This window comes from Loxodonta africana, chromosome 11 (genome assembly GCF_030014295.1).
Source record: "Loxodonta africana isolate mLoxAfr1 chromosome 11, mLoxAfr1.hap2, whole genome shotgun sequence".
Taxonomy (NCBI): domain Eukaryota; kingdom Metazoa; phylum Chordata; class Mammalia; order Proboscidea; family Elephantidae; genus Loxodonta; species Loxodonta africana.
Window position 1 is genome coordinate 102,701,574 of NC_087352.1, and position 15,427 is coordinate 102,717,000.

At 44.5% G+C, this 15,427-nt stretch overlaps 1 protein-coding gene across 7 annotated transcripts in view; it reads left to right on the top strand.

The window, feature by feature from the left end:
- Positions 1 to 15,427, top strand: part of RAB31 (RAB31, member RAS oncogene family) — a 236,042-nt gene that overhangs the window by 203,653 nt on the left and 16,962 nt on the right. For 6 of the 7 annotated variants that reach the window (XR_010323496.1, XR_010323495.1, XR_010323498.1 and 3 more), the window contains one exon: positions 4,553 to 4,662. Coding sequence is in view for 3 of the 7 variants with exons in the window: in XM_064294727.1 (XP_064150797.1) it covers positions 4,553 to 4,662 (110 nt within the window). In the remaining 4 variants the exon portion in view is untranslated. Of the gene's footprint in view, positions 1 to 4,552; positions 4,663 to 10,205; positions 13,479 to 15,427 lie in introns of those variants that run through there. The other variant, XM_064294729.1, reaches the window with a different exon arrangement.

Sequence of the window (15,427 nt, forward strand, 5' to 3'; positions counted from 1 at the left end):
GGGGAGGGCAGAGAGTCCACAGGCTTCAGTGTTCAGCTTTGAAGGTGAGAGTGTGACTTGGGTATCTGGCTTGGGAAGTAGCAGGTTTATGAGAAGAGGGCAGATTTGTGGGTTTAAGGCTGTCAGCCAGGCTTTGGACAAGTCACACTGGTGAAGCTCACTTGCTCTTCAGCAGAGTGACAGCAGTCAGCCAGCTCAGGAGGGCACTTAGTCCAGAGAGAGAGAGAGAGATAGGGTAGCATCCATGGCCTGTTAGCCTATGACTGCACCATGCAAGCCCACAGAGGTGCTTTGCTCTCGAGGCAGCCCTGTCCTCAATCCTGACCCAGCTCTGCTTTACCCACTGGTCACTCAGCTCTTGATGCCAATGGTGGCTGTGATCTCTTCTGTGGTCCCTTGAACTCTGCGTGCCCCTGGTAACTGGCCTGCAGTCTCCTCTTAGGCCTCAGCTTTCCTGCTTTTCCAGCCCCTCATACCTCCACTGGCTCAAGGGGGTGTCAGTCCTGGTTCTGTGTCCAGCCCACATCCTGTCCACAGCCTGCCATGCTGCCAGCTCACAGCTTTTACTCCAGATAATGAAGGAAGAGGCCCCAGTAATGCTGAGTTAAGGATCAGGTAGAACCATGAGCTCTTGAAAGAGAGTGAAGGAGCAGCCTGAGGGAAGAAGGGATCCAGTTAGTTGGCAATAATCTGGGTGATTACCGGGAGCCCTGCCATTCTGTGTCTAGCTTGGTGTGGAAAGTCTAAAAATAGTCTTTGCCATCACAATTGACTAGCTGTGTGTTTATACCTTGATTTGGGTGAACTGGTTTCAGTTTACCTGTTTCAATACTTAGCGCAATTCTCAGCTCATAACAGGCCCTCAATAAACACTTGTTGATAAAATGAAGGACACTCAGTGTATGCCATTGTCTCATGCAGTTGTAATTACCCAAGGCCAGTGTTGTTAGCCTTAAGCCTCATGGTCTGTGGAGGGCACCCCCTGCCCATACCTGTGACTAGAGGTGTCCCCGGGTGTCAAGATGGCTTTTCAAGAAAGCAAATCCCCCCCTTCCATAGGTTCTTCTTTCAGGTTGTGGTGCAAACGTGGCTTGGTGGACTCAAGAGTGGTTGGTCCTTCTAGTCTCCGTCCTTCTGTAGGCTCTTACTTAGAGTAAGGACCTGTGATTTCTGTCACATCCAGCAGCCTAGGAAGGGGCGGGAGGGGAGGCGTTTTACGTTTCTGGTACCTTCCTCTGCCCCACTCCAGCCTGGATTCCAGTGTACTTGACAATTTGACAATATTCTGAACCCCGTATCTTCTTTGTCTGTGGAGTTGAAACAGCAACCTCCGGGGCCAGGTGGGTAGTTGTGTTGTTAGTGCCCATGGTCATTGTGAGCAGACCCGATGGGCTGAGGTCAGACCCGCCTACACCTCTGATTAGCCGGGTCATCTCAGGCAAGCTGTTTAATAAGACTCCTTTATAAACATGGAAGAAGTCTGCAGGGGCATGTTCTGATCTTTCCATTTTAAGGTCCTGTGTTGTGGACTATGAAAGTAACTGTCCCCTCTCTGTTACTGTTTCCTCAGGACGGATGTTTTGGACTCTGTCTCAAGTGACTCCTTTGTTCCCACTTTAATGCTAGTAAAACGTATTCTGCTCCTCTTTGCTCCCATCCTTGGGCTGATGAGAGGGGCTGAGAAAGTGTTTAATGTGTGTGCAATTTTCTCTGCTCTGAGGACTCTGCAGCTTCCTTGATTGCCAGGCACTCCCCACCCCCAATAGAGATTAGCAGGCTAGCACCTGTCTTAGCTGCCCTACATTTGGGCAAATCAGAGCCCCACCCTTCTAATGGATGGCTTGATAAGGACTGCCTGGAAGACAGAGAAAGTAAGGTGCACACCAAACTAAACAAAATAAGAGGCCCTTTTCAAGAATGTTTCAAATGTGAAACTTATTGCCACCAAAAAACCTAAGAATCATCCCTGCGAGAGGCTCGTCTGTTAGAAACAATAAAGAGGGCAGACACAGAGCCGTCGTTTCTCCTCGCGCACCTTCAGTCAGGATGGTGATGGAAGCACAGATTCCAGTTAACACGTCTTAGGAGACCTCTTTTCTCTCTGGTTTTAATCCCGAGACAATTGCCTTTAATATGGTCGGCTCTAGTTAGACTGTTTTCCAGCTAGTTCCTGAAAAGTCCTCCTCTCATATGATCGGGGGTCCCTAAAGGATTTAAACACCAGTGTAGAATCCCTCTGCTAACTAAGTTGGTTAGAAGCATTTATGAGGCACTTGAAATGGGTGGAGGAGAAGGAATCTTCACTCCCTCTTCCCACCTTTGATTTCATATCTGCCCTTTTTCTTCTCTTGTAGCCGTCCTCCTGGTGAGGAATCCTCCTGGTGAGGAATCCTCCTGGTGAGGAATCCTCCTGGTGAGGAATCCTCCTGGTGAGGAATCCTCCTGGTGAGGAATCCTCCTGGTGAGGAATCCTCCTGGTGAGGAATCCTCCTGGTGAGGAATCCTCCTGGTGAGGAATCCTCCTGGTGAGGAATCCTCCTGGTGAGGAATCCTCCTGGTGAGGAATCCTCCTGGTGAGGAATCCTCCTGGTGAGGAATCCTCCTGGTGAGGAATCCTCCTGGTGAGGAATCCTCCTGGTGAGGAATCCTCCTGGTGAGGAGCTCTGGGTGACTCTAATGGCTTGGGCTCGACTACTAACCTGAAAGGTCGGTCGTTCAAACCTACCCCGCAGTGGTGCAGAGGAAAGCCCCGGTGATCTGCTTCCGTAAAGGTTACAGCTAAGAAACCGTACGGCTCATAGTTCTACCCTGTAACCCATGGGGTCACGGGGAGTCAGAGTTGTGTAAGAAATCTGTGTGGATCAGAGTTCTACCCTGTAACCCATGGGGTCATGGGGAGTCAGAGTTGACTCAACAGCAGTGGGCTTTTTCTTGTTGTTGTTTTATCCTCCTGCTCCAGGATTACAGTATCTTTTGCCTGTAGCATTAGAAGAGCTTCCAAGTTCCTGCCTTTTTCACCCTACCCCTCCCTAGTCCATTTTGTGCAAAGTGTCTTCCTAGAGTGTGGAGCTCACCCTGTCCCTCTCCTGTTCTTCAGTGGTCACTGGGTGCAGGACAGGCTTTGTGTGTGTCCTGCTACTTCCTGCAGACCCTCACCCTCTAAGCTCCAGGCTGACCTTCCCTCCAGCAGACACCACATTCATTTTCAAGTCCACGGTCACACTCAAGGCAGTGTCTGGTGCAGAATCAACTTTTAATGCTCTCTGGGACTAGAAGCCTTTGCCCAGGCTGTTTCCTGGTGTCGAATGCCCTTCCATCACAGATTCTTGTCCGTGGTCCGTCTTTCCTGTTTGACACACTTGAGTCAACCTCCTCAGGGTGTCTTCCTGAGTCCTGTTGGTCAAAATGCATCACTTTCAGCAGTTTGAATCCACCAGCCACTCCTTGGAAACCCTCTGGAGCAGCTCTACTCTGTCTTATACGGTTGCTATGAGTCAGACTCAACTTGGCAGCAGTGGGTTTGGTCCTCCTGAAGCACTTTATTATTTACATATTGCAAATGTTGCAAGGCTGTGGATGAGAATGACCATGGATGTGTTTGTCTTTGCCCTAAAATGTAGGTTCCAGAAGACAGGGACTATTGTTTTCCCTAGCACCTAAAAGAGGGTCTGGGATACAGTAGCTGCTCAGTAAAAATGTGAATAAATGAGTAAACATCCAGAGAATAGGAACTTGTCTTTTTTGTCTTTGGATCCACCACAGCATCTTCACATTGAAGATTTATGAGTAAATATTTCTTAGACTGTTCATTCCGATGGAGTTCATGTCCTAAAACCTCCACAGGAACAAGGTGTTAAAGCTGAGAGCCCAGTGTACCATGCTGCCTCGTAGCCGTTGGAGCTACAACCACGTTCACCTCCAGACTTCCGAGTCATGTTGCCTGGTCTGTCAGAATATTTCTCTGATTTGGAAGAGATGATATGTTAAAAGTCTTACTTACAAAAGCACACACACAAAACAGTTTTTTAGAAAATTGAGTCATCATTAGGAAAAAAAAAGGAAAAAATTTGAAATCAAGCCAAACCATGAAAGCTAGAAGCCCTGGTGGTGCAGTGGTTGAGAGCTATGGCTGCTAATCAAAAGGTAGGCAGTTCAAATCCACCAGGGGCTCCTTGGAAACCGTATGGGGCATTTCTGCTCTGTCCTGTAAGGTTGCTATGAGTCAGAATTGAGTCGATGGCAACGGGTTTGGTTTTTAGAGTACATAATGCCATACTCATCATCATTTTTCCTCCTGTTCTGGAATCCCTCCTTCTGTGGGCCCGGGGAACACTGTTTTATATATGCACGTCTTGTTTTCGCAGAGGTCGCAAACTTTAAAAGGTCCCACCTGTTCTAGGTTTTTAATAACTTGCTGAGTGCATGAGTCCTTTTTATTGTACAGGAGCAATAAAGGAGCTGATTCCCCAGGGACCTGTTATTCAGTTTGCTTTAGGTGTTTGTATTTGTCAAAGGAGCACTAATCTCTGCATGGGTTTGATGTCTTTTTCAGAGAGGTTCCCTTGAAGGATGCTAAGGAGTACGCGGAGTCCATAGGGGCCATTGTGGTGGAGACAAGTGCAAAGAACGCGATCAACATTGAGGAGCTCTTTCAAGGAATCAGTAAGTACCTGCAGTTGTGTTTTCAGGTTAGCGTGTATGTTTACATTCTGGAAGTTCAAGGATAAAACTGTGGAGCTCTGAAATATAACTTTTTCTCAGTGCAGAGGTGTCTGATGCAATGGATATAAAATCCACAACTACGCGCTTCATGATACTGACTCCTGTTGTGCCAGCCTGTTCTAGATGTCCCTAGCTCTGTACGTCAGCTAGGTGATTCTGTGTGTTGTGAATTAAAATGAAGTTGCAAGATAAAGTTTATTTTAATTAAAAGTTATGCATTTCATAATGGTTTATGTTAATATGTTGAGGTGAGGAGAAATAAAATCGTCAATGTTGAAGTGTAGAAAACTGATGTCACCCTTAAACTGGATGACTGTAGAAAAACGAAATAAGAGAGCTGTTAGTAATTTCTTCTGCCTGATAAATTGTCAACAAAAAATAGCATCTCCAACCCGTGTGTTCTGAAATTGGAAATTGGGTGGAGAATTCATTTGTAAAGATTTTCAGTTTTGGTAACCTATAGGGTCACTCTGAGTTGGAATTGACTCAATGGCAATGGGTTTTTAATGGATGGTGAGAGTCTCTGGGTGGTGCAAATGGTTACTGTACTTAGCTATTAACCAAAAGGTTGGCCATTTCATTCCACCCAGGGGTGCCTCGGAAGAAAGGCCTGGCAACCTAATTCTGAAAAATCAGCTGTTGAAAAGCTTATGGAGCACAGTTCTACTCTGACACACATGGGGTCACCATGACTCAGAGTCGACTCCATAGCAGCTGGTTTTTGGCTACTAGACACTGGGAGTCCCTTCTTAGTTCTGGGTCGTGTCACGCTCCACATTCTTTACACTGGTGCTCCACAAGAAGTCTTTATCAAAGAGCTGCCTCTCAGCTGAGGACCCCACTAACACATCTATCTGCAGCCTGTGAGGCTTCAAAAGGGTCAGATTTTACCTTCACAAGTTCTCCTGTAAGACGTTCTGTGAGGCAGAGCCCTCAGGAAACCCTAGTCAGAGCATAACTTAGAATGCTGCAGAAAGTACAGCATTTGGTTAAGTGCTAGAACTCAGAGCCCTTGGGTGCCCACATTAGGAAAAGTTGAGCACCTAAACAGTTAGCAATTGTTTTCAAATCTCTTGGCTCCTGACGATTCCAGAAGGGTTTGATCTTTCCTGTGCCTGAAATCTTTGTTGGCAGAGCTCTTGGAGCCAAAGGACAGGCCCTTCCCAGAACAGACCTGACTTCCCTTCAACTGCTTTGGGTTCTTTACTTTAGACTCTTAGAGCCCACCACAGAGCATTTCTTGTTTGTTTTGGCTGAAGGAGAATCTACTGGAGACGGAAACTTGGACCAGACTTATTCTACTCTGCAGACACGTAGGAAGCCAGGCATCTCTCGGCTTCGTGTGGAAAAAATGAGGGTCATTTCTTGGGAGGGCTCCCCGTCTGTGAGGCCTTGGGCAGGCTCAGAGCGCTGGGGAGTGGGAGTGATTCACTCCTCAGCCCCTGCTCTACTTGGGGTGGCCTGCAGCAGTTAGAAAAAAATAAGTGTTTTTGCTTAAAGCACCTGGGTAATTATGGCCTCAGAGTAATTAGATCACCTATATCCCCTCACCTTCTAGGTCAAATAAACCGTTGTTTCTGTTTTTCTTGTGCTTAACAAAGAAAGCCTGTGGACACAGCCCGTGGCCACCCCTGTATCTACACAGACGCTCACAAGCTCTCTCCTCTTTACTGCTTTGGGTGAATCTCTTCAAAATGGAGTTTTGTAGGCTAATTAGAGGTTAACTGAAAACACAATACCAAGAACACCCAGCAGCATTGTGGCAGACTTTTTTTTTTCCTTGTTCCTCCTTGTGTTACATGTCTGCCTCTCTGAGCTTAAAATAGACATAGATCCTGCTGACACCTCGCTTCCCACAGCCGTGCTCCGGAGACTCGTAGGCCAGGGAGAAGACACGCACTATAAAGTCAAGAGTGAGCAGTGAGAGTCAGAGCCCTTTTAAAACACTTTCGTATACAAGAGAGACGGATGCTGACCTGGGTGAAGAGGCAGGCGTTTCTCTTACATCCCAGAACGTCCTTATAAACCAGAAACGGGCCAGCTGTGCATTCTGAACATGAGCTAATGTATTTGCCAACTGGAAATTGTTTACCAAAATACGTATTTTTTAAACACCAAAGCTACCCTGTACAAGATGTCAGTGCAGCTGAATTTTGGAAGGTCCGTATATAACGTACCATCCTTTGATGGTACCCTTCCAGATACTCCTTTCAAAATCACATCTTCGGGCCTACTTTCAGCCATTGCAAATAGTTGATTCTCTTCCATGCGTTTCTACCCAGGGTTTGTTTATTCTTCTTTCTTGGTTCCTTATGCCTTTAATTTGAACATGAAGGTTTCCTCTTAGAGTTAACAATACAAGAAGGAAAATTCTTGGCCAAGATAATATTTGTATATTTGATTTTTTTAATCGTTGTATGAAAACACAAAGAATATTTTGTGCTGTTTACATATTTCAGTGTTAAAAAAAAAAGTCCTGATGGTCTTCCATATGGAGCTGCTCTGTCTGCCTGTCCCTGTGAGTTGTGACTGGAAAGACAGGGTAACAGAGCTGTGCTTTCAGCATTGCTCCTTGGCAGGTTTTGCCTGATTCGCCCCATGGTGTATTTGCTCACTGTGGTCCCACTGCGATGCTCCGAGCTTCCTCCCTGCAAACCTCAACTCCTCCGTGGTTCAGTCTATTTAGGTCCCCTTCCTTTGTGAAGTCTTCATCTGCTCCAGCTTTCGCCGATAGTTTCTGTCTTGGCCTTTAATTTGAGGATACTTGTGGTCTGTGCCATCATTTTGATATTTGGACACATTTTATCTTTAACTGATTCTCCAGGCGTTTCAGGTATGTATCTGTCTTCTAGTGAGACTGTGTATTCTCCGGGAGCAGATGTTTTATTCGTTTATATTCCCCACAAAGCTCAGACTAGTAAATAGTATAGCGCTAACTTCAGGTTTTTTGATTTGGATCTTCATCCTTGTCATCATATTCCAGGAGATGATATTTCACAGGGTTCACTAGATCAAGGGAAATGTAGTTACTTCTTTATGGGGGCTTAAGATTGAATACCAACAAGGTTGGACAAGCCTGGTTCCCATTTATTCAGCAAATGTGTACTGTGCTCTTTTATGTGTCAGGGTGTATCCTGGGGAACAAAACAAACTGAAAACGGAGTAGGGGAACCAGGCTTTATACAGACAGTCACATAGCTGTATAATTACAATCAAAGGAAAAGAACAGGCCTAAGGTATAAGGTATAAGAACAGGTGGAGATTTAGACTGGGTGGGGAAGGCCTCCCCAAGGAAATGATTTTCAACTGGACCTGAAATATGAGAAGAGGCTATAGAAGAGCCATCAGGCAGACTGAATAATGTGAGCCAGGTCCCTGGGGCAGGAAATAGCGGGGTACATTGAAAGATGAGAAGGCAGCCAGTGGTGGGGGTCAGGAGCTCTGGGGAGAGCGGTGGGCGATAAGATGGGAGACGTGGGCTTGAGCCAGGCCTTGTGATGGAAAGGAAGGGGTGATATTATGACGACAATTGGACATTCCTCAGGGATACAGCATATCCAGTTTACACACCAGTCACCCTTGGCGAATGTATGGGAGAAGGACAGTTGGAAATGACTCAAGCAGTTAGGAAACCATTGCAGTAATGGAGGAGAGAGTCTGCTTAGACTGGGGTGGAAAGAAGCAATCTTTTGGCTGAAGAACCCACAACATTGGGTTGTGACCCCATGTGTGCAGAGTAGAACTGTTCCATACAGTTTTCAAGGCTGTAACTTTTTGTTTCTTGTTGTTGTTTTTTGTTTATTGTGCTTTAGGTGAAAATTTACAGAGGAAATTAGTTTCTCATTAAACAGTTAATACACAAATTGTTTTGAGACATGGGTTGCCTTGATGTGTCAACACTCTCCCCTTCTCCATCCCAGGTTTCCTGTTTCCATTCATCCAGTTTTCATGTCCCTTCCTGCCTTCTCATCTTTGCTTTTGGGGCGGTGTACCCGTTAGTTTTGTAGACATGATTGAACTACGAAGCACATTCCTCACGTGTGTTAATGTTGGTCTAATCTTTGGCTGAAGGGGGAACCTCAGGAGTGGTTTTAATACTGAGTTAAAAGGGTGTCTGAGGCCATACTCTCAGGGTTTCTCTAGTTTTTGACAGACTAGCAAGCCTAGTCTTTGTGTGTGTGTGTGAATTTGAATTTTGTTCTACATTTTTCTCCCACTCTGTCCAGGACCTTCTCTTGTGATCCCTGCCAGAGCAGTCGGCTGTGGTAACCAGGCACCAACTAGTTGTTCTGGGCTCAGTCCGGTGGAGATTGTGGAAGGTTATGACATTTTGGAAGCAGATCATTAGGCCTGTCTTCCCAGGTGCCTCCTTTCGGCTAGTAGTGGAGCACTTAACCATTTGCGCCACCCAGGGACTCCTCAACACTGGGTAATGGGTTGGCTATGGGGACTGAGGAAGAAGGCGGTGCCAGTAACCTCTCCCAGCTTTGGGGACCATGGTCCTGTGGCCTGATCTGGGGAAGGTTGGCACAGGAGCAAGTTCTTTTGGGGATAGATTTGTGAGCCAATCAGACTCGATCCTGGATTGCGAGGACATGTGGTTTGGTTTGAGTATCTTAATTATTCAACTCAAATACCTGGGGTCTTTGTTGTTGTTGTTCTCACTCAGTCCTGAGGGCAGAGAGGTGGGGCTTCAGGCTCACCAGAAAAATGTCGGCATCGGGATGAGGACTTGGCCAAACAGCTGTGCTTCTCCTGCAGTTAATTTGGATGTTGACTGCAGAGAAGATGAATAGAAGGCTTTTCTCCTGAAAATCATACTTGGGGGCATTGTAGACATTAAACTAGAGTTTTTTGTTTGTTGTTAGTTTGAGAATAAGGTGACAGGTATTTGTTTTAAAAGTGGATATAACTAGAGGTGCAAGCATATTGGTTGGAAAAATCAGAACAGGTTGTTAATACAAGAGACGAGAAGCTCGGACTTGTGGGCGGTGGTCATGCCTCGTTCTACAGCCGTTGCTTTCACAGGACTGTTAGCTCCTCAGTCCACCAGGTTCTTTAAATTCCCTAGAGAGTTACTCTTGCTTCTTTTTGGTTTACAGCAGGTTAAAGAAATTTAAAAATGAAACAAAAATGTGTACAAACTAGACAGTTAGTGTAGAGAGCTGTCAAATGAAGGTAAGTTTAGCAGTTTGTTGTTGCTGTCAGTTGCCACTGAGTCAGCCCCATTGAGTCAGCCCCAACTCATAGCAACCTTATGTTGCCCGGTCCTGTGCCATTTTCATGATCATCAATAGGTGCGAGCTGATTGTGCAGCTGGGGGACAGGGAAGGATAAAGAAACAGCCTGTTTTCTTTTCACTTTCATTACCACTAAAAAAGTTAATTTAGCAAATGCAAAAGAGGAGATAACTGTGAAATGAGGTGGTTTCAGAGTATGGGCAAATTGGATAGCAGAAGCTCTAAACATGTGTATCCTTTGAGCCCGCAATCCCTAAGGAAGAAGCTGGACTCTATGAAGAAGAACACGGCAGCAGGATTGGAGGAAGATGCATTAACAACCTCCCGTATGCAGGTGACACAGCCTGGTTTGCTGAAGAGGACTTGAAGCACTCACTGATGAAGATCAAAGACCACAGCCTTCAGTATGGATTACACCTCAACATAAAGAAAACAAAAATCCTCACGACTGGACCAGTAAGCAACATCACGATAAACAGAGAAAAAGTTGAACTTGTCAAGAATTTCATTTTACTTGGATCCACAATCAATGCCTATGGAAGCAACAGTCAAGAAATCAAACGATGAATTGCATTGGGCAAATCGGCTGCAAAAGTCCTCTTTAAAGCAAAGATGTCACCTTGAAGGCTAAGGTATGCCTAACCCAAACCATGGTGTTTTCAATCACCTCATACGCATGCAGAAGCTGGACAATGAATAAGGAGGACCAAAGAAGAACTGACGCCTTTGAATTGTGGTGTTTGCGAAGACTATTGAATATACCAGGGGCTGTCGAAAGAACAAACAGATCTGTCTTAGAAGAAGTACAACCAGAATGCTCCTTAGAAGCAAGGATGGCGAGACTGCGTCTCACATTCTTTGGACATGTTGTCAGGAGGGATCAGTCCCTGGAGACGGACATCATGCTTGGTAGAGGGTCAGTGGAAAAGAGGAAGACCCTCAGTGAAATGGATTGACACAGTGGTTGTAACAATGGGCTCAAGCATAACAATGGTTGTGAGTTTGATGCAAGACCAGGTGGTGTTTCATTCTGTTGTACATAGGATCACTTTGATTTGAAACCACCTCGAAGGCACCTAACAACAACAGTAACAAACGTGTGTATCCTTTGAGCCAGCAATCCCTGTGGAAGGAATTGGTCAGGGGTGCAAATTTAGTGATAATAGTACTTAATATGTCATTGTTAGTTGCCATTGAGTCGATTCTGACTCATGGCGACCCCATGTGTACAGAGTAGAACTGCTCCATAGATTTTCCCAGGCTGTGACCTTTCGGAAGCAGATTGCCAGGCCTGTCTTCCACAGTGCCTCTGGGTGGGTTTGAACTGCCAACCTTTCAGCTAGTAGTCAAGTGCCTAACTGTTTGTGCCACTCAGGAACATTTAACATGTAGTGAGCTCTCATTCTGTGCCATGTTGTAATTGCTTGACTATATATTAGCTCATTAATGCACTGTCATCATTCCTATTTTCTGACTCACGGTGACCCCACATGTGTCAGAGTAGAGCTGCATTCCCTTGGGTTTTCAAGGCTGTGACCTTTCAGAAGCACACTGCCAGGCCTTTCTTCCAAGGCGCCTCTGAGGGGGTTCAAACCACGCACCTTTTAGTTAGTAGTGCAGCACTTAAACACTGATGTTTACCCGGGGACTCACTGTCATTACTATTTTACATAGGAGGAAATTGAGGCTTGGGGAGGTTTGTAACTTGCTTTGATTCCTTAGCTAATAGGTTATAGGCCAGCACGAGAAGGCCGGCAGGTGGCCACAGAGCCTGTGGGCCCGACTTGTAGTTTGTATTAGTTGTTGTTGCATAAGCCGGTTAATGGTAACATTGTTCATGTCAGTGAAAAACAGGAAATGACTTGACTGTCCAAAGATTGAGAAACAGTTTTAACACAGTCATGGAACTAGTGATTAAAAACGATTTAAGTCTGTATTTACTGACATTAAAACAAATTGTTGCATGTGAAACAGAAGTTACAGAGCAGTATGTATTATATAATATCTTGATTTCATAAAATAGGAATTGTATATTCTATATACCTACCAGAGCCACTGCCGTCGCATCAGTTCTGACTCACAGTGGCCCTATAGGACAGAGTAGAACTGCCGCACAGGGTTTCCTAGGCTGTAAATCTTTACAGAAGCAGACGGCCACATCTTTCTACCGTGGAGCAGCTAGAGGGTTGGAACCACCAGCCTTTCAGTTGGCAGCTGAGTGCTTTACCTGCTATGTTGCCAGGGCGCCTTCCTTGTATATTGTATATATTATAGTAAAAAAAAATCTTTCTGGGACAATATTGGAAAAATTCACATTAAAATGTTAGCAGTGGTTGTTTTGTGTGGGAGATTCCAGACAATTTTTTAAAAATCTTATTATGGAAAATTCAAACATACACAAGTAAACGTAATGATGCAATGGACCATCGTGTGCCCGCACCAGGTTTGTTTTGTTCCTATCACGTTCTCCTGCCTACGTTACATCAGAGAGCATCTCACACATCTTATCACTTCATCTGTAAACATTTTTAGTATGTATCTGTTTTATATAATGACAACTACGTTATCACATTAATAACCATAATGCTGTTATCATATTAATTACTTTTTTTTTATCATCAAATATCCAGTCAGTGTTCATGTTTCCAAAAATCTCATGATTTTTATAAATTGCATTTTATGGTTTGTTTGGATCAGGACCCAAATAAATTCCACATTTCATGATGAGTTGATATGGCTTTTAAGCCTCTCTTAAGTGATGATGGGAGCCCTGGTGACCCAGTGGTTAAGAGCTCGGCTGCTAACTAAAAGGTCTGCAGTTGGAATCCACCAGCCGCTCCTTGGAAACCCTACGGGGCAGCTCTCCTTTGTCCTGCAGGGTTGCTATGAGTCAGAACTGGCTTGATGATGGCACGTTTGGTTTGGTTTTGGTAAGCGATAGGCTCCCTCTCCATTCCTCTTTTTTCAAGCAATTTATTTATTGAATAAATTTGATTGATTGTCCTGCAGAGCTTCCCGCAGTGTGTATTTTACTGCTTGCTTTTCCTTCGTATAATTTAATACGTTGTCCTGTGTACACACTGTAAATTGGTAGTTGTACCCATAAAACCAAAAAACCACACCTAGTGCTGTCGAGTCGATTCTGACTCATAGCGACCTTAAGGGGTAGAACTGCCCCATAGAGTTTCCAAGGAGCGCCTGGCGGATTCGAACTGCCGACCCTTTGGTTAGCATTTAACCACCACACCACCAGGGTTTGCATTGTACCTATAGGCTTGGTCAGATTTGGGTTCAGTTTTTGTGGGGCAAGAATGCTTCACAGTTGGCATTGTGATACTCCTTTATGATGTTAGTAGCCACTGATGCTCGGTACTTAGATTCATTATTTAAATTTTACACTGATGTATTTTTTATCTTTTCGTAATGATCATGTATATATACAATAAAGTTAGGTTTATTAAGTTATAAGGAACATACAGTAAAATTCACTCCTCTTTAGTATATACAGCTTGATGGGTTTTTTTTTTTTTTTACAATTTTATTGAGGTTTATTTCAGATATGATCCTGCACACTTAAAAGTGTTCAATTTGATTAGTTTCAATTAACATAAAACCGTCAAACCTGCACCAGAATCGAGATAACAAAAATTTGTCACCCACAAAGTTTTGCTGCGCTCCTTTGCAATTCTCCCCTCCCTCTACTGCCATCCCAAGGCAATTACTCATCTGCTTTCTTTAACTATCAATTAGTTGGCATTTTCTAGAATTTTTTAAAAATAATTTTTATTGTGCTTTAAGTGAAAGTTTACAAATCAAGTCAGTCTCTCACATATAAGCTTATATACACCTTACCCCATACTCCCACTTACTCCCCCCATAATGAGTCAGCCCGCTCCATCCTTCCAGTCTCTCCTTTCATGACAGTTTTGCCAGTTTCTAACCCTCTCTACCCTCCCATCTCCCCTCCAGACAGGAGACACCAACACAGTCTCAAGTGTCCACCTGATACAAGCAGCTCACTCTTCATCAGCATCTCTCCCCAACCCATTGTCCAGTCCCTTCCATGTCTGATGAGTTGTCTTTGGGAATGGTTCCTGTCCTGGGCCAAAAGAAGGTTTGGGGACCATGACCGCCGGGATTCTTCTAGTCTCAGTCAGACCAATAATTCTGGTCTTTTTATGAGAATTTGGAGTCTGCATCCCACTGTTCTCCTGCTCTCTCAGGGGTTCTCTGTTGTGCTCCCTGTCAGGGCAGTCATCGGTTGTGGCCAGGCACCATCTAGTTCTTCTGGTCTCAGGATGATGTAAGTCTCTGGTTCATGTGGCCCTTTCTGTCTCTTGGGCTCATAGTTATCGTGTGACCTTGGTGTTCTTCATTCTCCTTTGATCCAGGTGGGTTGAGACCAATTGATGCATCTTAGATGGCCGCTTGTTAGTGTTTAAGACCCCAGACGCCACACTTCAGAGTGGGACGCAGAATGTTTTCTTAATAGAATTATTTTGCCAATTGACTTAGAAGTCCCCTTAAGCCATAGTCCCCAAACCCCCGCCCTTGCTCCGCTGACCTTCGAAGCATTCAGTTTATCCAGGAAACTTCTTTGCTTTTGGTCCAGTCCAGTTGAGCTGACCTTCCCTGTATTGAGTATTGTCCTTCCCTTCACCTAAAGGAGTTCTTACCTACTAACTAATCAGTAAATAACCCTCTCCCACCCTCCTTCCCTCCCCGCCTCGTAACCACAAAAGTATGTGTTCTTCTCAGTTTATACTATTTCTCAAGATCTTATCATAGTGGTCTTATACAATATTTGTCCTTTTGCATCTAACTAATTTCACTCAGCATAATGCCTTCCAGGTTCCTCCATGTTATGAAATGTTTCACAGATTCGTCATTGTTCTTTATCGATGCGTAGTATTCCATTGTGTGAATATACCACAATTTATTTAACCATTTATCCGTTGATGTACACCTTGGTTGCTTCCAGCTATTTGCTATTGTAAACAGAGCTGCAATAAACATGGATGTGCATATATCTGTTCGTGTAAAGGCTCTTATTTCTCTAGGGTATATTCCAAGGAGTGGGATTTCTGGGTTGTATGGTAGTTCTATTTCTAACTTTTTAAGAAAACACCAGATGGATTTCCAAAGTGGTTGTACCATTTTACATTCCCACCAGCACTGTATAAGAGTTTCAATCTCTCTGCAGCCTCTCCAACATTTATTATTTTATGTTTTTTGGATTAATACCAGCCTTGTTGGAGTGAGATGGAATCTCATCGTAGCTTTAATTTGCATTTCTCTAATGGCTAATGATTGAAAGCATTTTCTCATGTATCTGTCAGCTGCCTGAATATCTTCTTTAGTGAAGTGCGTGTTCATATCCTTTGCCCACTTTTTGATTGGGGTGTTTGTCTTTTTGTGGTTGAGTTTTAACAGAATCATATAGATTTTAGAGATCAGGCGCTGGT